Consider the following 26,217-nt stretch of genomic DNA (forward strand, 5'->3'; position numbering starts at 1 on the left):
ACATTGTACCGATAACCGCCCCATAATAGAAAATTGTACCGATAACCGCCCCATAATAGAACATTGTACCGATAGCCACCCCAATAGTAGAACATTGTACCGATAACCATCCCAATAGTAGAACATTGTACCGATAACCACCCCAATAGTAGAACATTGTAACATTGTACCGATAACCGCCCCAATAGTAGAACATTGTACCGATAACCGTCCCAATAGTAGAACATTGTACCGATAACCATCCCAATAGTAGAACATTTTAACATTGTACCGATAACCATCCCAATAGTAGAACATTGTACCGATAACCACCCCAATAGTAGAACATTGTACCGATAACCATCCCAATAGTAGAACATTGTACAGATAACCACCCCAATAGTAGAACATTGTACCGATAACCATCCCAATAGTAGAACATTTTAACATTGTACCGATAACCATCCCAATAGTAGAACATTGTACCGATAACCGTCCCAATAGTAGAACATTGTACCGATAACCACCCCAATAGTAGAACATTGTACCGATAACCACCCCAATAGTAGAACATTGTACAGATAACCACCCCAATAGTAGAACATTGTACCGATAACCACCCCAATAGTAGAACATTGTACAGATAACCATCCCAATAGTAGAACACTGTACCGATAACCACCCCAATAGTAGAACATTGTAACATTGTACCCATAACCGTCCCAATAGTAGAACATTGTACCGATAACCATCTCAATAGTAGAACATTGTACAGATAACCATCCCAGTAGTAGAACATGTACCGATAACCATCCCAATGATGTTATCAAATACAGACAATAAGTCATGAATGATTTAACACGTGAAATATCAAGGCTACGCAATAAGAAAAAGGCAAAAACTTACCAGAGACACCCAAGCGAAAATACATGTGTATGTTACAGTAACCTATTAAGAACTATATCTAATGATAATCACAATGTTTTACTAAGGAATGCTTACTTGGAAGATGTACACTTGGCTAGTGAAAATAAAAAATGCTGGCAAACTTGTATAAAATCAATACAAAAGATGTTAAATGTTAACGTTGACACTGAATGTAAAATGTTTATTCCTAAACTTAAAAAATTCTTTGAAAATAAATTCTTTTCTGAACTTCAACATATTAACAACACTCAAAGTGGTAAGCTCTCATTTTATAGTACATTATTCAACCATGATGTTATGAAACTAGAAATCCAACCATATTTATGTCTTCCACTTCCTAAGAATTTAGTTTCTTATCTTACCAAATTAAGAATAAGTGCACATAAGTTGTATGTAGAAACAGGTCGATATTGTAATCCGGTCATTCCTAGAGAAAATAGATTTTGTTTTCATTGTCAAACTATTGTTGAAGATGAAAAACATTTTTTACTTGATTGTCCTGTGTATGAACATATTAGAAAAATGCATTCAAAACTACTAGATATTAATACCTTATTTTGTTTACTAAATCCACATAACCTTGTATCTACAAAACAAACCTGTCTATACATCAGAGACTGTTTTAATGTTAGAAATAAGTTTTCAACAGTTTGATATTTTGTAATGTATCAATATATATGTGTATCTATGTATGGCTAACAACACATTCTTATATAATGTGCTTTAGTGCCAATAAAGAATTGAAAAATTGAAAAATATCTTGATAATTTACCTACCAAAGACCATTCCACGTGTAAATTAAATGTAACAATACTAATTCCTACATAGAATGTATAGTTGAAAAACCCACGCACGAACATAAAACTAAATCGAGATGGACGGACAGGGATAAATATACGCCCCTTTCTCTATCGTGATCAAACCCTAACTTGATGATGTAGTCATTGTCTATCAGATGAGGACATGTTTTCTGACCATGCATAACATGCAAAATTCGGTATTTTACTTCCAAAAAAGAGACTTACTTATATATATATATATAGGATGATTGCAAGGTAATTTTCTCTCTCTCTCTCTCTCTCTCTCTCTCTCTCTCTCTCTCTCTCTCTGAGGCCCACTCGATGCGGTTGTACCGAGTTGTATTTTCCTGCCTTCCCCCTTTGCGTCAATTAGTGTAGGTCTTTTCCCCCCTTTGCTATTCATTCATGGATGGGTGTGTCTGGCGAGTGATTGTCTGGTCGTAACGTATGTGCTGATACTCTCCCTGATCAGTTCAGTACTGGCATTAATTGTAACTCAAAAGCCAACATGGTTGACAATGGAAAAATAATATCATAGGCGTAGCTTGGGTTGGAATATTACCGAGGCAGCCCCCCCCCCCCCCCCCCCCCCAGAAGCTATCGACATTTAACAACGTAAAAGGGTTTTTTTTTTTTTTTTTTTTTTTACCGAGGCAGCTGCCTCGGTTGCCTCAATGGAAGCTACGCCACTGAATATTCCTTCATAATTTAGAGATTTTGAAAAGCAGTCTTTGGGCAAAATCGTAACTATTCTGTCCACTAGCTGCAGAGCTGTACCTCTCTGAGGAAATATTGGGACAGCCATTGCCCCCTATTTGGCACGGGTAAGTGCTAATTAAAAAAAAATAACGAGTTTTAAGAAATCTTTAGGGGTTTAGATTGCAGGGGAAGTAATAACATTGAAATGGCTAAAGCTTCAGTAACTGTGCATGTAAGCAGTCATCTAAATTATGTTCAGGATCTAATGATAATTCCAGCAATATTGTGTCGGTATCTGAAGTAACAAAACTCCCATGGACCACATCGTTCAGCTGCATGGATCACCTTAATTGGCCCACATTTAAAGATTTCCCCTACATATTCGCATGTAAAACTTTTATCCCTCTTGTGACCCCAACCTCCCCTCCCCCAGGGGGCCATGATTTTTACGCATTTGAATCTGCACTATATCGTGAAGCTTTCATACAAATTTAAACTTTTCTGGTCCAGTGGTTTTTGAGATTTTTAAAAGATTTCCCCTTTCTATTCCCATGTAAATCTTTGATTCCCTATTGTGACCCCACCCTACTCCCGGGGGTCATGGTTTAAACCATGAATCTGCATTATGTCAGGAAGCTTTCATGTAAATATAAAGTTTTCTGATACAGGGGTTCTTGAGAAGATTTGTAAAGATTTTTATCTATTTATTAGTTATGTAAAACTTTGATCCCCTATTGTGGCCCCATCCTACCCCTGGGGCCCTGATTTTAACAAACTTGAATCTGCACTGTGTCAGGAATCTTTCATGTTTACAAATTTGTACTTTGCTGGCCCAATGGTTCTTGAGAAGATTTTAAAAGATTTTCCCTATATATTTGCATGTAAATCTTTGATCCCTTATTGTGGCCCCACCCTACCCCCAGGGGCCAGGATTTTAACAAATATGTCAGGAACCTTTCATATGAATTTCAGCTCTTCTGGTCCAGTGGTTCTTTAGAAGATTTTTAAATGACCCCACCCTATTTTTGCATTTTTGTGATTATATCCCCTTTGAAGGGACATGGCCCTTCATTCGAACTAACTTGAAAGCCCTTTTCCCAATGATGCTTTTTGCCAAGTTTGGTTGAAATTGGCCCAACGGTTCTGGAAAAGAAGAGTTTACAGACGGATGGACCGACAGACGACGGACAAAAGGTGATCAGAAAAGTTCACTCGTAATTTTACAGTTTGAAGACACAAATTTACCATTCTCAATGAATAAAAAGAAATTTGATTTGTAGTAAATAGTCGATGATGACATTGGCTAAAATATTTTTTTTGACTTCTCATCGGGATCGTTGTTCAAAATAAAATTAACCAATGAAAAATCAGCATTTGACAAGTATCGTCTATCGAAGTAAATATTGTATTTTATTTGTATGACTAAGAGTAAGATTGTTATTGGCTAGCCTACTTCGATAAAAATCCCAATTCATATAGTTACAGGTTAAGTTATTATTCTGGCCCAGAATGATTGAGACAATATTTCACCTTTGACTAGGTCTCTTCTGAGACAACACAAGTGGAAGGGTGTGTTGATCATCAGATATACACAGGTAAAGTCGTTTCCTTCTCCCAGTGTTCATACAGATGTGATTCGTGTCTTAATATGGATATACGGTGTCACCGTTGAACCGAGCGAAACATGAAATGGCCATTGGTGTAGTCCAAGTGATAATCAATTGATAATTCTGTACTAAAAATATATATGTTATTTATGAAATTCCCCTTGCGCTAATCTAGATATTAAAGGGGGAATATAGAAGGATGTCTACATGCTCCGCCTTTTCATTTGATGCGGGGAATTTAACACCAGCCAACGTAAACCGTGCATTGTGACGTCATATTTAGTCTCAACATTTTTTTCTCTTTCAAATTAACACAAGTGGAAGTTAATACATGTATACAGAATTAACGCACAAAGTTAAATTGGTTAAAAAGTAAGCGTATATATATCGAATATTTTTATTTAAAGAAACTCGTGAACTCGTTCATCCATTTTAGTTGTATTACTGTTTTTTTAAAATTATTTGCTAAAAACTCTTACCCTACAGTAATAATATCATTAATTTTTAACAAATTGAGTGTTTGAATTACAAATTGCACATCAGAGTGTTGTATATTTTGGCATTCAAACTGGAAATGGATCACAAAATTTTCATTAAAAATGTATGTAGAAATTATCTTCATTCTTTGCTGATTTTATCATTTTTTTTCTTTTTACGTAAGTGTTACCTTTTACACTGTCTTTTTTTTTTTTTCTTTTTTTTTTTTTACACTGTACCATTTTTAAGATTATTTTATTATTACTATTTCTTTTTTTACATTGCCTTCTTTGTTAATCATCAGAAAATGGATATGTTGAACAAGCTTCGCAGTGCTGTAAGTAGTGCCCTGCCAGGAAACCCCTTGTCTAAAGACTTCGATGTTTCTAACCACATCGCCTCTGGAGGACCGGAGCTCTCTTGGAAGATCTACAATGCTGTTAAGAAAACTACAAAACAGGTGGAGTTTGATATGTGAATCAGAAAACAATCAAAACCCCTTGCATGTGTAGCTTAGTTTTTAGAGGTTGTAAATATTTACACTGCCTCTGATCTTTTTATAATGTATTCCATATTAGCTACCTGCTCAATGAAATCCATATTCCCAACCTTATAACACACTTGAATACGGGTCCTACAAAAAAGAGAACTCTGAAGAATCGTGAAGAACTCTCAGACTGGCTATTTTTAATTATTACAAGTGTTTAAACTGTTTTACTACATTGGCTATTGACACCTTTTAATCAAGCTAATGAATTTTAATCCATCTATAACCCATTTTATGTAAGTGTATTGGATGCTCTCCCTTCGCCGCTCATTAGAAATCTGTTATCGAGATCCCAATCAATTCATTTAAGGAATTGAAAGTTCCATGATATAAATTCTTATTTTCTAAAAGTATTTGTCAAATTTGTTTATTTTCTATAAATGAAAAAGTTATCATCGTGACAAAATTGTGATGTTCGACATCCCTATTTTAAATATGAATACAAATGAGATATTGAAGAGCGGCAAAGGGAGAGCATATATCTTGTAAATTGAATAAAATGGGTGATGGATGGGTATTTGCTAGTTTAATTATTACTTACACTTTCATCAATAATCAATGTAGTCAAACAGTACACATTTGTAACAAGTAAAAATTTGTTTTGGACAGTTTTAAGGAAACTTTTATTCAATCCTGAACAAAAAATGCTGTAAAGAGGTATTCTACATTGTCATAATGGCTGACTTCCTTTTAAAACATGCATGAAAATAGAAATATCAGCAATATATGTCTATTTCTTTACAAAATCATCACCTAGCTGAGTAGCTCAGAAGGTTAATTAGCTCGTCGACTGCTGAACTGTAGATCGCATGTTTGAGTCCAGCAGGTGTTTTAAATTTTTCTCAGATTGCTTTCAACTGAAACTGTATTTTTTCACTAAATGAAGTAAATTTGAAAGCTTTCAATTTCAAAATTTTGTTGTACAGATCCTCCACTTTTCATCTACGTCAAATTTCTCTGGTGTAGCACACCTCCTTAATGCATTTAGTTTTTCTTACACGCATGCAGTTCATAGGAAGATGATTTTAAAAAAATTGCCAATTTTGGGCAGTTTTTGTCACGCCCCTAAGGCCCCAGGGGTGCAGGAATCCTGAAATTTACAATTTTTATGTCCCCCTTGTTCCAAATATGCTTCATACCAATTTTGAAAAGAATTGGAATGATAGTTATCAAGAAGTTGAAAAATTTCTCTAGTGTAGCATACCTCCTAACGTGGTTTGTCTATCAACCATTTTGTATGGATGAATTATATTACAGGAGGCAGCAGTTTTTGTGTTTGAAAAGAAACTCTTAGAAAAATACTCAAAGAGAGACCGAGAGTTAGTGTTAGAGTCACTGAAGAAGGGTGTATCTCAGCTGACGAGATTACGACATCCAAAGATTCTGTCGGTGCTTCAACCTCTAGAGGAGTCAAGGTAAAAGCAATAGTCATCTTTTATAGGAGAGAGAGATTTTAGATTCTTTGTATAAATTGAGTTAGTGCTTGTGAGTTATTTATGCACATGATGACTTTTGATTCAGAGAGGCTTTAGCTTTTGCCACAGAGCCAGTTTTTGCCAGTCTGGCGAATGTTCTGGGAGATTACAGAAATGTACCCTCTCCTGTACCCTCAGAACTGACAGAGTTCAAGTTATTTGAAGTGGAAATCAAGCATGGTGTCCTACAAGTATGTGAAGCATAAACTGAGATAATAGATGGGATTAGAAAAGGGGGATGAAAATGAAACCTTTTTTCCTGTCAAAAGTTGGAAGTCTATGGAATTGATATTGAATTTTCATTTGAGTATTAAAATTCTGTGAGAAACATCTTACCTGTAAAAATATATCAGATTATGCCAATTTGAGAATTAATAGATGCAAATGCATTTAAATTTGTAATTTAAGTACTAAAATTTTCAGATATGATGAGAATGTGCACCTAATTTCTAAAAAAAAAAAAAAAAAAAAAATCGAATGCATTAACTGTTGGATATCTGATCATTTCAGGTGACAGAGGGGTTGGGATTTCTTCACAAAGATGCCAAAATGATGCACAACGGCGTGTGTCCCTCCAGTATTATCATAAACAAGTATGGGACGTGGAAGCTGGCTGGTTTTGATTTCTGTATAACCAATGTCAACCAAGAAAACCAGAGTGTAAGACTCAAAGACTTAAAGGCCACATCGCATGTTGCTAAACTTAATTTTTTCAGGAAAATGAATTTTTTTCATGCTTAAAACTACTTTAAATGTGTTTTAGATGAAATGTTCTGCGTAGTTTTCGAGTTTGAAATTGATGAAATTCAAATCTTGTGATATGCGTATTTCCTTTCGATATTTTACGCACCATCATGTGTGACGTCATATTTGACCTCGAGCGAGAAGGTTTGAAAACAATTGTTAGTCATTTCATAAACAGGTTAGATTGATAATCGACAAAAACGCCAATTGTTACATTAATGGCATGTAAATAACATTGCTTGAGGATGTTTCGTGTCTTTTAAGGGTGTACTGTCTGTAGAAAGGATTTAGACTGAGTTTTTTAAATTTTTCGAAGGAAGGTGTGAGGGAAAAGAAGTGGATAATTTTTTGTTGGTGCAAGGACTTTGCCTTAAAAGAAAACATTCGCCTTTGTCCATGTACTTTTTAGCTCTCCGAGTGGAATGCTCAAGTGAGCTTTCTGATCAAAGTTTGTCCGTTGTCTGTTGGTGTTGTCGGCGTAATTTTTTATTTTTTTTTACATTTTCATCTTGTTCTCCAGAACCACTGGGCCAATTTCAACCAAACTTGGCACAAAGCATCCTTGGGTGAAGGGGATTCAAGTTTGTTCAAATGAAGGACCGTGCCCCCTTTGAAGGGGAGATAATCACAAAAATGCAAAAATAGGGTGAGGTCATTTAAAAGTCTTCTTCTAAAGAACCACAAGGTCAGAAAAGATGAAGTTTACATGAAAGCTTTCTGACAAAGTGATAATTAAAATTTGTTAAAATCATGACCCTCGGGGATATTGGGGTGACAGTAGTTATACATGCGAATTTATAAAGAAAATCTTGTAATATCTTCTTGTCAAGAACCACTTGGCTAGAAGAGTGGAGATTTACCTGAAAGCTTCCTGATATAGAGCAGATTCCATATTGTTCAGATCATGACACCCAGGGGTAAGGTGGGGTCACCTTGGGGGATCAAAGTTTTGCTTGCAGATATATATAAGAAAATCTTCTCCAGAATCACTGAGCCAATTATAATCAAACTTGATACAAATCGTCAGGGACTATTTAAGTATATGATGAATTACCATCTTTTACTAGGGGAAATGTAATAAATGTACAGTATTTATACACTGTTTGTGAATGTGTGTAATTTTGTTTCTATCAGACCCTGTTTCCTTGTCGTGAGTGGGACCCAGACCATCCACCAGTAACCCAGCCTGACCTAGATTACATGGCCCCGGAGTACTGCCTGACTCTGAGCTGTAGTGAGGCCAGTGACATGTTCTCTCTGGGGGTGTTAATCTACTGCATCTACAACCGCGGCAAACCGCTGTACGAGTGTCACAGTCAGCTGTCTCAGTTCAAAAAGTTCACAGAGGAGGTTGTTATTTATTAGCCAAAGACTTCACTTAAAGACACTGGCTACAAACAAATTTTTTTACCTCCCTTTGAAGAGTTCTAATATTTACAGTTTTTGACAAATGTAGTAATTAGGGCTATACGGACCGTGGATATCGGCCTGGATAGCTCAGTGGTTAGAGCACCTGACTAGTAATGCAGGGGTCCCTGGTTCGATTCCCGGTCCAGCTAAAGATTTTCTCCTCTCTCTTATACTACACAAAATTGGGGGATGTTTGGAAGTTTCTTTGATGTAGAGTATTTATAACATGATGTACCTAGAGCAACATTTTAATCAATGTGTGAAAAGATTCAAGCGATTACAGAGTGTCTCGGTGAATGCTTTGAAAACAAATACCCAGTGAACACTGATAATTTGATCAACTTAATACAGCTGTTAATGTTGCTATTTTCACACGTTTTCCATATCTATTCACGTTTTGTACAGAAATATTTGAAAACAGAGATGTTTGGTTTGTTTGTAGCAAGCGTCCTTAAAAGAAAATTGATAGAATTGAATTCACAGTTGTGTATACATATGAACATATATCTAAAATTTATGACGCCAAAAAAAAAATCCATTTGATATTTTAAGAAATGACTTTACTAGGACAGAAATTTATCTACTTAATGGTATAAAATAAATGGGAAAATTATTTGGTGTGTATTGAAACATGAATGTGTGAGATTTTTATTTTCTAACTAATGACTGAGTACATTAATTTTAGCTGAGGAAATTCAGATCATCTCTATTGGGGAGTGTTCCGGATAGTCTCCAGCAATATGTGAAACTACTCCTAAACACCGAGCCTACCGTTAGACCAGATCCCAGTCAGCTAATGAAGGTAATCAAACAGGGATCTACCAATAAAACTCTACTGTTAGACCAGATCCCAGTCAGCTAATGAAGGTAATCAAACAGGGATCTACCAATAAAACTCTACCGTTAGACCAGATCCCAGTCAGCTAATGAAGGTAATCAAACAGGGATCTACCAATAAAACTCTACCGTTAGACCAGATCCCAGTCAGCTAATGAAGGTAATCAAACAGGGATCTGCCAATAAAACTCTACTGTTAGACCAGACCCCAGTCAGCTAATGAAGGTAATCAAACAGGGATCTACCAATAAAACTCTACCGTTAGACCAGATCCCAGTCAGCTAATGAAGGTAATCAAACAGGGATCTACCAATAAAGCTCTACTGTTAGACCAGACCCCAGTCAGTTAATGAAGGTAATCAAACAGGGATCTACCAATAAAACTCTACCGTTAGACCAGACCCCAGTCAGCTAATGAAGGTAATCAAACAGGGATATACCAATAAAACTCTACTGTTAGACCAGACCCCAGTCAGTTAATGAAGGTAAACATCAATAGTTAGGGATCTACCAATAAAACTCTACCGTTAGACCAGATCCCAGTCAGCTGATGAAGGTAGCATCAATAGTTAGGGATCTACCAATAAAACTCTACTGTTAGACTAGATCCCAGTCAGTTAATGAAGGTAAACATCAATAGTTAGGGATCTACCAATAAAACTCTACCGTTAGACCAGACCCCAGTCAGCTAATGAAGGTAATCAAACAGGGATATACCAATAAAACTCTACTGTTAGACCAGACCCCAGTCAGTTAATGAAGGTAAACATCAATAGTTAGGGATCTACCAATAAAACTCTACCGTTAGACCAGATCCCAGTCAGCTGATGAAGGTAACATCAATAGTTAGGGATCTACCAATAAAACTCTACTGTTAGACCAGATCCCAGTCAGTTAATGAAGGTAAACATCAATAGTTAGGGATCTACCAATAAAACTCTACCGTTAGACCAGACCCCAGTCAGCTAATGAAGGTAATCAAACAGGGATATACCAATAAAACTCTACTGTTAGACCAGACCCCAGTCAGTTAATGAAGGTAAACATCAATAGTTAGGGATCTACCAATAAAACTCTACCGTTAGACCAGATCCCAGTCAGCTGATGAAGGTAACATCAATAGTTAGGGATCTACCAATAAAACTCTACTGTTGGACCAGATCCCAGTCAGTTAATGAAGGTAAACATCAATAGTTAGGGATCTACCAATAAAACTCTACCGTTAGACCAGACCCCAGTCAGCTAATGAAGGTAAACATCAATAGTTAGGGATCAACTTCTCTACTGTTAGACCAGATCCCAGTCAGCTGATGAAGGTAACATCAATAGTTAGGGATCTACCAATCAACACACACGTTTCTGACATCTCATCTGTTCAATGCAGTATTCTCAAGTGATGTTTAGGGCAGTGTTCTTCCTATATACATACATTGTCTACAAATGATATATATATAGACACTCATGTATATTCCATTTCAAATTGATCACATTCCGTACTAGACAATTTCATGGGCAATACCCGTAAGAAATATATCAGCACAGTGCGTAAGGAATGCTTGCAGTGCTACTTATATTTGTTATATTATGAATGAACTAGCATTGGTTTAACTGCTTTTCAGGTTGATTTCTTTGAAGATGTTGGAACTGTGACTCTGCAATTTATGGACACATTATTTCAACGAGACAACTTGCAGAAATCAGAGTTCTTCAGGGGACTCCCCAAAATAATGAAAAACCTGCCAAAGGTGTGTGCTTTCTTTGTATTTTCTGGATTTGTGTTAGGTAACCAGATCTGTTCTAGAATTGTCCAGATCTATTGGTCACAATATGTTAATTTCACAATCTATTATTATTTTAGAAAAGTTATGAGTTTTAGGAATATTGTTTATATCTACAAAGTCACAATGTTCTTTATTAACCTTATGGCTTCTTTGGAGTGAATATGTAATCTTGGTGAGAAGAATTGATGGGGAATATTTTGGGTTTCTAGCGAGTGAACCAGCAGCGGATATTACCACCCCTGGTGAAGGAGAGCGTGAATGCCGACATGGTTCCCTTCATTCTCCCGAGCCTCCTGCTGCTGGCCGACCAGGCATCAGACACAGAGTACAGGAATGTCATATTCCCGGGACTCGTTCCTCTCCTCAAGATTAGGGATCCCATACAGGTCAGAATGGAAATCCTCTATAAACAACTTTTGTGAATATCAGGTTTATTAAAGAAATGAATAATGTAATATCCAATATATCAAGTATTCTCTTGATCATCAATTGAATTTGTCTCCAGAATCACTATTTCTGTTGAAATAACCTATTCCTGAAGGCAAGATTTAATTGCAAGGGTGATAATTTGCTATATGAATGAAGATATTGATAACCATATTTCTATGCATTACCTTTCGTACCAGGTATCTTTGATCTTTATGCGAAACATGAAGTTACTGCTGAAGAGGACTCCTGCAAGTGAAATAACCAATCACATTTTACCCATGATTCACCAGTCACTGGAGGCAGACAACTCTCAGCTGCAGGTGCTGATCTACAGTCTGTAACTTTAAATGAAACTTTTAGTGAAACGGTTAAAGAATGTTTGTTTAGGAAATAGTCAATCTATGGTCACCCTTGGTATGAACTATTTTTCCTTCGGGTGACCATTGCGTTTATAGTAACAACATATCATATCTTTGTTTCTAGAAATTTATTTGATATGACAAACCTTCCATATTGGACACTGGGGACTGACAATTTTTATACCCCCCGCAACAAGTTGTGGGGAGGGGGGTATACTGGAATCGGGTTGTCCGTCCGTCTGTAGACGCAATGGTTTCCGGGCTCTAAAGCATTATCCTTTCCACCTACCGTCACCATATCATATATATGGACTACCCATGGGATGAAGATGTTCCCTATCGATTTTGGGGTCAAAAGGTCAAAGGTCAAGAGCACTGGACATCGAAGTAACAATATGGTTTCCGGGAGCTCTAAAGCATTATCCTTTCCACCTACCATCACCATATCATTCATATGGACTACCCATGGGATGAAGATGTTCCCTATCGATTTTGGGGTCAAAAGGTCAAAGGTCAAGCGCACTGGACATCGAAGTAGCAATATGGTTTCCGGGCTCTAAAGCATTATCCTTTCCACCTACCGTCACCATATCATACATATGGACTACCCATGGGATGAAGATGTTCCCTATCGATTTTGGGGTCAAAAGGTCAAAGGTCAAGCGCACTGGACATCGAAGTAGCAATATGGTTTCCGGGCTCTAAAGCGTTATCCTTTCCACCTACAGTTACCATATCATACATATGGACTACCCATGGGATGAAGATGTTCCCTATCGATTTTGGGGTCAAAAGGTCAAAGGTCACGTGCACTGGACATCGAAGTAGCAATATGGTTCGGTTTGTCATGCCTTTTGTTTTTTACACTCAGAAAAGAGGTAGTTTATACCTATTACCAACACCCTTTCGGAGATTGGGGTAAGCGGGGGGTATTCTTAGTGAGCATTGCTCACAGTACCTCTTGTTTTTACAGCAAACAAATGACTGTGGATTATTAATACAACAATACTGACATGATTTTAAAAATCGCAAAAACCCTAACACCAGGGTGACCCAGAACTAAACAGCAAAATCTAACATATACTTTCAATTTGATTTGGAAATTGAACTTTACAGAGATTAACAAAATCACATGAATTTTTTTTATTAAAAGATGGATTGATATTTGGTATTTCTTTTGTATCTATTCTTTGGCTGGATAATGGGGATGCTAGTCTTGAATGTCAATACTGTCAAATATTTAAGTAAATACTACACATATATTTCTGTGGGAGACTGTACAGCAACAAAATGTAGTATATAGCACCTAATGTTTGTCGGACTGATAGACTTTTCTGTTTGACCAGGACATGTGTTTGGATATAGTACCAACATTTGCCGGACTGATAGACTTTTCTGCTCTGAAGAAGTCCATTCTTCCACGAATAAAGAAGATCTGCCTCTCCACAAACACTTTGTCAGTAAGTCTTCATTATTTAAGGGACTACTTGTAGTGTATTCTTCTGTACATGTAGAACATTCTCGTTAAACCGCCAAATTTTGTAATTTTTCAAAATGTGATCATAGACACGTATTTCTTGGGTCTCTTATCATTCCGACTTTTACTGAGGTCAGTTCAGTTTCCATTTACACAGAGGAACAGATAAGCACATACATGTAGGTGTTTCATCTGAAATTCAAAGCGCTTGCTTTTACGAGTTATTGAAAAAAATATCTCACAAACAGAAAACAAAGCTAATTCGTATGAAACAGTTAATTTGTTTAAGCTTTTTAGAATGACTTGAACTACTAGACCTACTGCTGTTTGACATTGTACTGATGATTTAGGGTGACGACTAATTAACTGCTTCACTGATCACACACCTTGGGCATTGCATTGAGGCATTTGACATCTTGATATGGGATGGTATGCAACATTGGCTTTATAACAAGAGGCTTATATAGCTAAAGAAAAATGTTCTGTCAGACGAAACCTGGAAGAACAGCTTTAATGATGATGCATCAAGTGGCGATAATTTGGGAATAAAATGTACCATGTACATGTACACACACAAAATTTATTTTAATATTTACTGTGTTAATATTCCCCCCCCCCCCCTCCCATTCAATACAACATATTCTGTCTCTGTGCCACAGTTGACTGAACATCAGCATCCAGGAATTTCAATGTCTGTCCATCTTCATCAGTTGTTAGAGAGAAAATAATTGGTGGTGATTTATGACTTCTTTTAAAATTCAGTTGATGATGGGCTTCAGTAATATATATCCAAGGGATTGTTGATTGATTGTATATTGTTTAACGTAAATGCAAGGGAGAGTGGGTAATATCAATGATCATGGCAAGCAATGTGTTTCACTTTTAAAGTGGTTATATATCAAAGAATCAAATAACTGATGAGGTGTACATACAATTGTCTTTTGAATTGCTTATTGTGTTGTAGTTGTATATACAATTGTCATTTGAATTGCATATTGTGTTGTAGATGTACATATAATTGTCATTTGAATTGCGTATTGTGTTGTAGATGTACATATAATTGTCATTTGAATTGCGTATTGTGTTGTAGATGTACATATAATTGTCATTTGAATTGCGTATTGTGTTGTAGATGTACATATAATTGTCATTTGAATTGCGTATTGTTTGGTAGTTGTATGTACAATTGTCATTTGAATTGCGTATTGTTTGGTAGTTGATATACAATTGTCATTTGAATTGTATATTGTTGGGTAGTTGTATATACAATTTTGTCATTTGAATTGCGTATTGTTTGGTAGTTGTATATACAATTGTCATTTGAATTGCGTATTGTTTGGTAGTTGTATATACAATTGTCATTTGAATTGCGTATTGTTTGTTAGGTGAGAATCAACTGCCTGCTGTGTATTGGTAAGCTGTTGGAGTACATGGATAAATGGTCTGTGCTGGACGATGTACTCCCTCTCCTTCCTCAAATCCCCTCACGTGAGCCGGCTGTGCTGATGAGCATCCTAGGTAAGGGGAAACGATCACCGATTATAGATGAATACTCAATGATAAACAGAAAGAAGTAAAAAATTAAATTACTTCAACAGTTTATGTTGAATGGTAGTAAATCAGGTTATGTTGTTCAAAGATCTCATTATCATGACCATTGGGATTAAGTATTCTGATCAAATTGCAAATGAAAATGTTTTGTTTCATTTAAACTTTACACAAACAATCTTTTTCTTAGGTATTTACCAAGTGACTATGTCCCATGCCAAACTTGGAATCACAAAAGACATGCTGGCTACTAAAGTTTTACCATTTCTCATTCCACTGAGTATTGACAGTAATCTGAATTTATCACAGGTTAGTAAAAGAATTGACATACTGACAGTAATCTGAATTTATCACAGGTTAGTCAGAGTGACATACTGACAGTAATCTGAATTTATCATAGGTTAGAAAGAGAATTGACATACTGACAGTAATCTGAATTTATCACAGATTAGTAAGAGTGACATACTGACAGTAATCTGAATTTATCATAGGTTAGAAAGAGAATTGACATACTGACAGCAATCTGAATTTATCACAGGTTAGTAAGAGAATTGGCATGTATCTGAGATTTTATTGTATGGAGTCTTCCTCACATTGGGAAACTGTTATCGATATTGAAAGAATCTGCACATTTTCAACTGCTCATAATGAGTGTCTGGACAGTGCTCACTGCTGAAACCTGTGTTTAGTCCTCATTTCTCGGCAGTGGTTGTATGTAGGAGGGTGTGGTGGTCACTGACTCTGACAATATTGATTTCTAACCAGGTACTTTGGCTTCCTCCCACACTAATGAATCCCTCATGCAAACCAATTGTGTAAAACCAGATAAAGATGCACTGTAAATGAGTTCTGTAAATGAGATCTGTAAATGAGTTCTGTAAATGAGTTCTGCGAATGAGTTCTGTAAATGAGATCTGTAAATGAGTTCTGCGAATGTGTTCTGTAAATGAGTTCTGTAAATGTGTTCTGTAAATGAGTTCTGCGAATGTGTTCAGTAAATGAGTTCTTTAAACGAGTTCTGTGAATGAGTTCTGTAAATGTGTTCTGTAAATGAGTTCTGTGAATGTGTTCAGTAAATGAGTTATGTAAATGAGTTCTGCGAATGTGTTCAGTAAATGAGTTCAGTAAATGAGTTCTGTAAATGAGTTATGTAAATGAGTTATGTAAATGAGATCTCGAGCTTCCATGGTTATCCCGGTAGTTACCATCTAAGCTGAAATAAGATTTATTTTTATCTTTATATATAGAGATACATTAAGATTTATTTTTATCTTTATATATAGAGATACATTTAGACAATTATATTTCCACAGTTCACCACCTATATAACAACCATCAAGGATATGATTAACAAGCTGGAGACAGAACACAACGCCAAGCTAGAACAACTCGACAAAATGAGACAGGAACAAAAGTAAGACAAGTTAATACAGAGGTCAGAGGTCAAAGAAAGAACTCAGTTCTCAGTGCTGTGTTCAAAATCATAGCGGCTATCCTATGGGCGAGGTATGGTGGCTGATTTATGCCAGTTTACAATTTGTCATCTTTTCATTACTTTGAGGCGAAAAGTAGCTAATATTATCATTTTGTTGTCTTTTCATTATTTCAGGATGAAAGGTCGCTAATTATCGTTTTGTCTTTTCACCCTGAAATAACTAAAAGACGATAAATTGTAAAATTGCACAAATCATCCACCATACCTAGCCCCTAGGCTAGCCGCTACAATCTTGAATGTAGTGCAGTATTCTAGTTCAACTTGTATTGTGTGTATGTAAAAACCATAGTGTGATGATTCAAATGAGATGAGATCCCATCTTTACAGGTGCTCTACAACCCGCCGAGCCTTTTGGTTAATTACCAGTCAGTGACATTATCTGATTGTCTCATTTCTGTCTCCTCAAATGTTTGAATGTTTATATGGATGAAAACAATAAATTCGTATCACAGGCACTCGATATTTCAGATGACTACTGTTCTTCATGTGTTACATTGTTTTTTATGTAAAGTTGAGATTTCCTGGGTACATCTGTCTTTCTTTCTAACAGAGCTGTGGAAATTACAAAAATAACAGGACAAGACATAAAGCCGACCAAAGCTGAGGAACCAAAGACCATGGTCTGTACTCATTAGGCCACCGTATAAAAATTGTTTGGTTGTACTCACCTGACCCAACTTTTAAAATAGGGGTGGGTAGGTGGTAGGGAATTTGTTAACAATGCTAAACTTTTAAAATTTATTGAACACTGTGTATTTTTGATGGCACATGGCCTGTTAAATCTAGTGTTGGTCACCAAGATGCTTCTCACTATTTGGTCTCATACATGTATGTTAAGTGTTTCAATGTTCAAGTTTTAGATGTAAAATTAAAACTGATGTTGATGGGATTAGAAGATTCTGGAATGGTAAAAAAAAATTATTTCTCAAAGGCTAAAAAAAGTTTTTAGTCATTCTGGAGAGGGAGAACAGACAATTTTTTAAAGGTGACATTAGTACACATATATTTATATACAGTCAAACGTGTTTAAAGAGGCCACTTTGGGGAAGTTATGAAAGTGACCACTTATGACAGGTGGCCTCTTATTCCAGTTTGCCCTGTATAAACAGCCAGTCAATCAATATATGAACAAATTATAAACTTAATTACACTTCACAGAGTAAAATAAGGTGAATTTCATCAAAATACTGATCATACATATCTACATTCATTTCCCGTAATTTGTCACCATTTTCTCTTTGGATCCACATTGTTTTCAAAATCCGCCAGATATTCAGCTTTTCTTTTCAAAATGTTTATCTATGTCTTTCCAACATTTAATTTTGCTGCAATCTTGCCAGAAGATATACTTTCTTATCCAGATCAATCACTGATATTTTCAGATAAATTTAAAACATTCCGTTTTACATTCGGCGAAGCCATTTCAACAATGTGCTAAAAATGACAAACAACGATAACAGAGTACAAAATATTTAATTTGAACACAAATCTGCTTAATAGCTTCATGTAAACTGACCAGTATTTAATTACCCAAGCGTATGTGTGTTTTCCAAACAATCAGCTATCGCCACAGTTGATTAACTCGTGTAAAATATCACACAAGAAAACTGCATCGTTGGACAAAATGGCCACCCATTACAGTGTAATTAGCGTGTTGGGTGAGGATTTGAGTGGCTGCTGGCCACAGATGGCCGTTTATTCCAGTAGGAATACATAGGGAAAATCATTGGGGGGAATTGAGAGTGGCCATTGTTCGGGAGTGGCTGCTGATTTCAAGTGGCTGCTAAGACAAGTTTGACTGTACTGTACAGACATACATCTTGCACTGGTTGAGGCCAGATTATGTTGGTACAATGATATACATATTGAATATTATCCATATTGTATTTTTGAAATGTGTTGTCTTTATGAAAGTCTAAGAATTGGGATATGAGTAAAAAGTGTTTAAGATATAAGTACTTGTTGCACTGTATTGAAGAATTAAATATATTTGAAAGTGTCTAATAAAAGCAAAGATCAATTCATATTGGTCAAGTCCAAACAAGGTATAAGCATAAAAGCGTGGAATTTGTAATTCAATCCTTCAGAATGTGTGTTTTCACATGAAATTTGTGATTACTAGATGGACCAATTCCTGAGTGGGTATGGTGTTGAACAGTCCATTACAAATAACACACAGAGCCCCGGACCTACACGATCTTCAGTTTCATCTGCTGCAGCAAATAACAGTGAATCGAAACCCAATGTCTCAAAGGTAGTCACCTGCACTATAATGTCTCAAAGGTAGTCACCTGCACTATAATGTCTCAAAGGTAGTCACCTGCACTATAATGTCTCAAAGGTAGTCACCTGCACTATAATGTTGTTTGTTTAGGGAGGTCAGTGATGTCTTGCTTTCACTATTACAATATTTACCAAATGACTGTAAGTGGTAAGTACTGTATTTGCCCATCAAAATCGACATTTGTGCCTTATTTTTTTAAATTTGTGCATTTTATGCAAGAATATAGATGCATTTTGGTTGGTATTGTCAATTTGATCAAAATGAAATAGAAACAGAATCAAGACTTCACAAACATGAAGTTTAGCTACAATTATCAGTATTTTAATATAAAAAAGTTACTTTTCACTCAGATTTTCTTCTTTAATACATTAAAACTTTATATCTATACCATAAATTTAAATTTATCTTATAAGATATACACACATGATTTTGTTTTGTGTGAAGCTGCCCTCTTATGTTTTCAGAAAGAAAATGTTCACAAAACTTAGCCTTTTGAATAAATTTGATTTAAATTGAAAAAATGCATCACTTTAGAGGCTTAATATTGCAAATCATGTCAGAGACAGATTATATGAAATTGTATTGGAAGCAATCTCCTTTTTGAAATAAAATAAGATTACTTTTTCTTTAAGTCTTTTTTTATGGGAGAGAGAGAGGCTGTTGGTATAGTCCTTTTTCAAAAAGATTCACAAAGATACTGTAGGATTTAATTTATATTTCACAGAATTCATAGTTGATCAAAATGAGAAATACTAATATACCTGTAAATCTAAAAAAAAAAAAACCAAACATGGATTGATTAAATCATCTATCAAATGATATTTCAGGCACTCACTTTAGAGGAAAAGCAGCGATTAGCTCAGGAACAAGAACAACAGAGAAGATTTAAAGAGCAGAAACCTTTGACAGTGTCTACCAGCAAAACTTCATCTACCGGTAATGTGACAAGGTCACAGCCTAGAGACTTGACTGCTTCATTAATGAGTGCCAGTACAGTGGGGTCACCAGGAATGATGGGAAATCAAGGAATGCTGGGGCAAAATAGTTTGAATTCAAATGTTATGCAGTTTTCACATAGTGCATCCAATACTAGTGGATTTCCAAATTATTCAGGGGGACGAACTCTTGGTCAGACCTCAGGAATTCGACCCACAGCAACAACAAATACCAAACATTCATTTGATTTGTCAGGTTTTGACTCTCTTCTTCCAAATTCATCACAACAAAAGATGTCCACGAATCATATGCAAGGTATTCAGTCTCAAGGGTCTTCTCATTCTACAAGCAACTCATCATTCAATTCAATGAACAATATGATGAATCAGCCAATAAGACCACAGACTCTATCAGGTCCCAGTAGGATGCCAGGACAGCAGGGAATGATGGGTACCACAGGATTTATGGGACAGCAGGGCATGATGGGAGGTCCAGGAATGATGGGTAATCAGGGTTTTATGGGACAGCAGAATATGGCAAGACAGCCAATGATGCCGACACAATTAAACATGCCAATGAGCAGTATGAATTTTTCTCAAAGTCAAGGATCCAGTAACATACAAAATTCTAATATTACTAGCAATGATATATCAGATATATTTGGGTGATTTGTATCATTGGAAATGCTGACTGAGATGTGTATGCACATTTTGTGAACTGTTATCATCACATGTAATTTGGACGGACTTTGAATTATTTTCTGTGTAGATTTTTTTTTTTATATACTTTTGTGTCGGAATAAAACTAGGTTATCCAATCTATTATGCTAGAATATTAATAGCACAACATATGGTGTACCCAATATGGTTAAAATGTAGTCTATCAATTCAATTCCACAATGTAGATTGTAATGCCCTTTCTCTTGGTTATTTATGCGAGTAAATTTGGTATTGCTTTTTCATATTGTTTGTTTATTGCATGTTTTCTCTCTGCAATGGTTTGTGCAATATACATTTCCACCCAAGCTTTTATTATAAAAAAGGTACATGTGTTTTAAATTGTGGAGACATTTTTTAGTGTTGAACGGACCAAAAGATTTTGTGAATGATTGTAAACAATGGTTGGATGTTATGACAGAAGTTTTCTTAGGTTCGGGAAATGTTTATGAATTTTTTTTTTTAAAGAAAATTCAGTTTTAGAAGGAAGAGGCATCTCATGAAGGCAAGCATATTGAAGTCGATGTAATTTCATGTTGAAGCATTGTTGACAAGTTCTTTTATATATCAGATACTTTGTTAATGAAAACTGTGATAAAACTATTAAATCAATGACTAATTTATACTGAGCAGTATTGTTCTCTTCACTGTGTACTTATATTCCATCTGTAAAGGTTTCGGTACCACTTTCACTGTGGCACTCATTTCAATTTATCACACAACAGCAATTTTCCCAGGGTCATAAAAACGATACGAATTCGTAGCAGTTTCATAATTATTCAAATTAGGTAGGTCAATCATTCATGTCCCACATAAACAAATAACATGTCATCCTTTAAAATTGTTAACATTGACTGTAAAAAACCTTGTTTGTGTCACCAAGATTGTTCCAAAGGAATTTTATGAAGTGAAAATAATTTCAATTTTCTTCAAACCGTGGCGTAACAACGACGTCACGATTGAATTGAAAGCAAAAATTCTGCGACATTTGCGTTGTGAAATAGACAGTAAATTAAGGCCAGATAATATAAACAAATTTTTCTACCTTTAGCACTGAAGAGTTCCCATGGTAAAAAATATTTTGGTTGGTTTTGGTTTTCTCATTTATAGTTGTTTGGAACTCTTCTGTGTTTTAAGAGCAGGAAAGGGGGTCAGTAAACAATTGTGGTGCCAGAATCATTCAAGAGGAGAAAATCAGGAAAAATTATTAGTAAAAAACGTCATCAAAGGTTACAGAATGCTAAGAAAGGTTATGCATTATCCCTTGGACGTAAGATAGTGAATGTTGATGGCAATAACAACGTGATGATTGAAGAGAAGTTGGATGAATCAAGGAAAAATTGTTCGTCTGGTGATAATTCACAAGAATGCCTAGGAAATGAAGACACGTATCCATCTGATGCATCAGAGAGTGAGGAATCAGAAGAAGAGCATGAGGAGATGATTTGTTGGAGAAGTGGGAGATGAGTTGTGGAACTTGGAATTCTAGTGGACAGTTTGGAAAAAGGTTGTGCTGTGTGTGGTAAACCACTAGATTTAACAACGCATAAGACTTTGGGAGGACGAAAAATGGTATGGACTAGGATCATTGCTATATATAAGATGGCAGCAGGAAGCATGCAGTCATCTTTCTCCTGTTTCTACTGGGAAACATTATAATGCAGAACCTAACGTAAAATGGCACATCAAAGAGATCCTGTATTAGACATTTCTTTATTTTTTTTATCAGAGATGAATAGCAAAGGAAAACCAAGAGTGACTACCCCCCCCCCCCCCCCCAAAAAAAACCCACCAAACAAACAGTAAAATCATAAATGCCATTGTAAATTATTTTCAGAAGTTGTAAAATTTTACTCTTATATTATGGGAGATAACTCTTCTTTGTCGTGAGAAAATCAGCGAATGTGATATTTACAATTTTGCTTCTACTCAGAAAATTCACCCCGTATGGTATATGATTTTTAAGTTTATATTAAACTTTAAACATTAAGTCAACATATTATGAAGTTTATTTTAAATCGTAAACCTTTACTGAGGGTGCAATGTCCATATATGTAATTTTATTGAAGCAGCAATTGATATTTTCCAAGTGTAAAATTTGTAATGCATTAATATTTTACATGTTGTGTTGTAAATCTAATATCAGTACACTCTGTTCTCCCTGACAACCATTTTTTGAGATATAAAAAAGGTAAACAGATGAATAATAAACTAATTTACCATGATAACTATTGTTTTGTACTTGTTTTGGAAATATGGAAAATATTTCACTCTCCAAGTCAAAGGGGAAAAGAATTCAAGGAATTATCCACTTTCATAAAAGAATTACATCATATAAAGTCTCTTCGAACGAAATTTTTTTTTTGTATCATCTGCCCTTAATGTGTGTTTAATCATAGTTGTGTGATAAATAGAATCTTACACTCGTGCTTATGACATATGAAATAAGGTACCAGATTTGAATTAATTACCTCGCCAAATATTAAATCTGGTAACTCATTTTATATGCCATAGGCACTCGTTCAAGACCCCCTTGCTTGTCGAAAGAGGCGACTAAATGGGGCGGTCCTTTGGATGAGACTGCAAAAGCTGAGGTCCCGTGTCACATCAGGTGTGGCACGATAAAAATCCCTCCCTGCTCAAAGGCCATAAGCGCCGAGCATAGGCCTAAATTTTGCAGCCCTTCACCGGCAGTGGTGACGTCTCCATATGAGTGAAATATTCTCGAGTGGGACGTTAAGCAATACACAATCAATCTATATGTTATACATCTTGCAATGTATTCTATTTATTTTTTTGTAAATTTTTCTAAAACTAGAAAAAAGGGGTGAAAAATTTATTAATTTCAGAATACTATTTCCTGTGCATTCAACTACAAATGATGTAATAGTACCATTGTTGATGCTATAAACTAAAACTCTCAAAGGAAAATATAAACCTATCAAGTTCTATACCCATCTTTCCTAGCCAAGGTTTGATAGAACTTTTGGTTAGTGAAGATTATCTGTACTTTGAGGTTAAAAACATCAACTTTCATAAATTTTGACACACTTGAATGAAATTGAGTTTGACAAAACTGCAGTTATTTTTTATTTTACTATTTGTTCATTTGATTTCATCAACAATCTTTGGAACACTTCTAGTGTGCTAGTCCCCATAAGTATGATGCCAGCATATAGTTATATGCTGCCTCCCTAGCCTTGTCATGTGAAGTGACCTTGTACCGCACGTTGTCCTGGGAATGACATCACAATACTTTTAGTTTTTCCATTTTCTTGCACTGGCAATATTGCTCCACATCTTTAACAATATTCATCTTTGCTTTAGAATTATTATCAAATGTGCGTTACCAAATCAAATTATTAAAGAATGAATGTAATGAAGTCTCCAAAATGAAGTTTGGAGACTTATTGTTTCTGCTCAGTCTTGTTCTTCTTCCTCGCACCTAAAACTGTCACCGTTCTCTGTAATCAGTTGATAAAAGTAGTAGATATTCAAGGATATGATAGGCCAATGCATTTAGATTTGCAGAAATGTTTTTGTCTATATTGAAGGGGGTTAGGGTACACTTTGTGGGGGGGGGGGGATCAAATGGAGGTGGGGTTTAACATAGTACTCTATGGGGAAAAATTAATTCCAAAATTCAACAGATATAATTTGGCAAATATAGAGTCCTGGGGTCTTCAGAAATGAGAAAAGAATGACGGAGCCTACAAATTAGTATCAAAGTCAAGTGATTTCAATGACCTTGACCTCTGACAATGAACACAAAAACTGGTATAACTTTAAAACTGGGACTAATAGCAACATGGGATCTTCAGAAATGGCAAGAGAATGACAGGACCTACAAAACAAGTATCAAGGTCAAGTGACTCCAGTGATCTTGACCTCTGATTTTAGAAAATGAAATTGGTATTACTAAAGACCAGGTCTGATTGAGACATGGCATTTTCAGAAAGGATCATGGGATCTACAAATTCGTATCAAGGTCAAGTAACCCCAGTGACCATGACCTTGAACATACTCCAGTGACCTTGATTATAAAAACTTGTATAACTTACAAACTGGGACTAATAGAGACATGGAATTATCAAAAATGATGAGAGGATGTTGGGACCTACACACTAGGATCAAGGTTAAGCAACACCAGTTTTACTAAAAGGAAAAAAAGGACATTTTTTGAAAAATTTCAAAATGAAAGTCTTTGTTGTCTAGGTTTGTCAAATGAAGTTAGAATCGACATGGATTTTGTCAAGGGAGGAAAATGGCACTACTCAGATATAACCACTTTTATACAGCCAGTACTTCGTTTGGGAGACTTTATGATCGATGATTATATCTTGTTTTTAATCGTATGATAGAAAATTAGGACCATTTACTCATGTGGTTTATAAAGTATAAACTGCCACAACTTGACTTTATATCATATAAAATTAGTAGAAATTACTTTTATTCCTTAAAATAGTATCTATGTGAACTGTGAAAGTATAACGCTTGGCGTTAACAACAGCATTGCTAGTCGTGGGTTTTTGGGCGAGTGACGTGGATCTTTTCTTCTAGAAGGATTTACGGACAGGGACAAAGAAATATCACGAAAACACAATGACAAAACATTACAATTTATTTTATAAAGACATTTTTAAACATTTTGATTTGCAGGTACATGTACATGTTTGTACTTAATATATGTATTTTTGCATTGGTGAAAACTTTTTTTACATAGAGGTGGCGATATACCCTGTCAACAATTAACATTTTGTTCATATACTGTATAACCTGACATGATGCAGAACAGAGTTGAAGCAATAATTTTTGTAAAGTTTTACACGTACAAAGCTGGTGGCTAAACTATTTTTTTTTAGTACATGGGCCTATAATCAGTTATAGAATTGAAGTTTAAATTGAAAATTAGATAAAAATAACCTTCAAGTAAAAAATGAAGCCATATAAACTCAATGCAAATAATGAAAAGAAAAAAAAAATCATCTGCACAATCAAATCCTAGTGAAACATCAATACATACTCTAGTAATGCACAAAAGGGGTAAGATTAGGCATAGCTTTTAAGTGATCAATACTGAGCTCCTGTGAACTGGAGACATTTTACCCTGTGCTTGTAGTGTGTGTATCATATATATACACATCTCCATATCCATTCCTGGATATTCAAATATTCTTTTGAATTTTCTATAGTGAATTTAATACATATATACAAATTGGTTGAACATAAAAATAACCCTTTGCCATAATTTAAGATTCTACAATTTTCTAAGTTACACGTGATGGACAATATTACACTGCTATTCCCAGTGACCATGTTTTACAAATGAACATGCATGTAGATGAAATCAAAATAAAGCCTTTGATCACATAGAGCAACCTTTGTACCAGTACATTTTCAGGCATTCAAAATAATTCCAGCACACCAATTACATGTCACTAATCCCCATGGCTGTGTTTATTAATGACGCCAGCACACCACTTTTATGCCACTTATCTCCATGGTTGTTTTTAATAATGGTTTTAATTCAGGGCGGTGACACTCCCACTCACACAGAACCTTTCTGTCGGGTATGATCCTCGAACACGGGCTGGATACATTTAATATATACATTTATATGCATGTTTCTTGTTAAATTATTATGGCAATTCTAAATTCATTTATCTAAAATCAAATGGACAGTATTTAGT

At 35.5% G+C, this 26,217-nt stretch overlaps 2 protein-coding genes across 7 annotated transcripts in view; one reads left to right on the forward strand and one right to left on the reverse strand.

The window, feature by feature from the left end:
* The first annotated feature begins 3,748 nt into the window (after positions 1–3,748).
* Positions 3,749–21,157, forward strand: LOC125646730 (SCY1-like protein 2). Of its 3 annotated transcripts, XM_056141220.1 has the most exons (18): positions 3,784–3,801; positions 3,885–4,000; positions 4,794–4,949; positions 6,294–6,451; positions 6,558–6,702; positions 7,022–7,171; positions 8,390–8,605; positions 9,351–9,467; positions 11,122–11,247; positions 11,493–11,669; positions 11,910–12,032; positions 13,418–13,531; positions 14,934–15,066; positions 15,287–15,405; positions 16,410–16,510; positions 17,142–17,211; positions 18,714–18,845; positions 19,703–21,157. In XM_056141220.1, the coding sequence occupies exons 3-18, from the start codon at positions 4,797–4,799 to the stop codon at positions 20,477–20,479; spliced, it is 2,811 nt and encodes a 936-aa protein (XP_055997195.1). In that variant the 5' UTR covers positions 3,784–3,801; positions 3,885–4,000; positions 4,794–4,796; the 3' UTR covers positions 20,480–21,157. The 3 variants fall into 3 exon arrangements, with proteins under 3 accessions (XP_055997193.1, XP_055997194.1, XP_055997195.1); XM_056141218.1 differs by having other exon boundaries at positions 3,749–4,000; XM_056141219.1 differs by lacking the exon at positions 3,885–4,000 and having other exon boundaries at positions 3,760–3,801.
* Positions 21,158–25,130: 3,973 nt separating this feature from the next.
* LOC125645678 (uncharacterized) overlaps positions 25,131–26,217 on the reverse strand; it is a 14,919-nt gene continuing 13,832 nt past the window's right edge. For all 4 annotated transcript variants that reach the window (XM_048871435.2, XM_048871438.2, XM_048871436.2 and 1 more), the window contains one exon: positions 25,131–26,217. This exon is cut by the window's right edge and continues 457 nt beyond it. The gene's annotated coding sequence lies outside the window, so the exon portion shown is untranslated.

Source organism: Ostrea edulis, chromosome 6 (assembly GCF_947568905.1).
Source record: "Ostrea edulis chromosome 6, xbOstEdul1.1, whole genome shotgun sequence".
Taxonomy (NCBI): Eukaryota; Metazoa; Mollusca; class Bivalvia; order Ostreida; family Ostreidae; genus Ostrea; species Ostrea edulis.

Excerpts from the sequence above, each read along its gene's own strand:
- LOC125646730 (XM_056141218.1), top strand. The coding sequence starts at position 4,797 with ATGGATATGTTGAACAAGCTTCGCAGTGCTGTAAGTAGTGCCCTGCCA. Across the intron at positions 7,172-8,389 it reads TCAACCAAGAAAACCAGAGT|ACCCTGTTTCCTTGTCGTGA; the intron begins GTAAGACTCAAA and ends TGTTTCTATCAG. Across the intron at positions 12,033-13,417 it reads CAGACAACTCTCAGCTGCAG|GACATGTGTTTGGATATAGT; the intron begins GTGCTGATCTAC and ends CTGTTTGACCAG.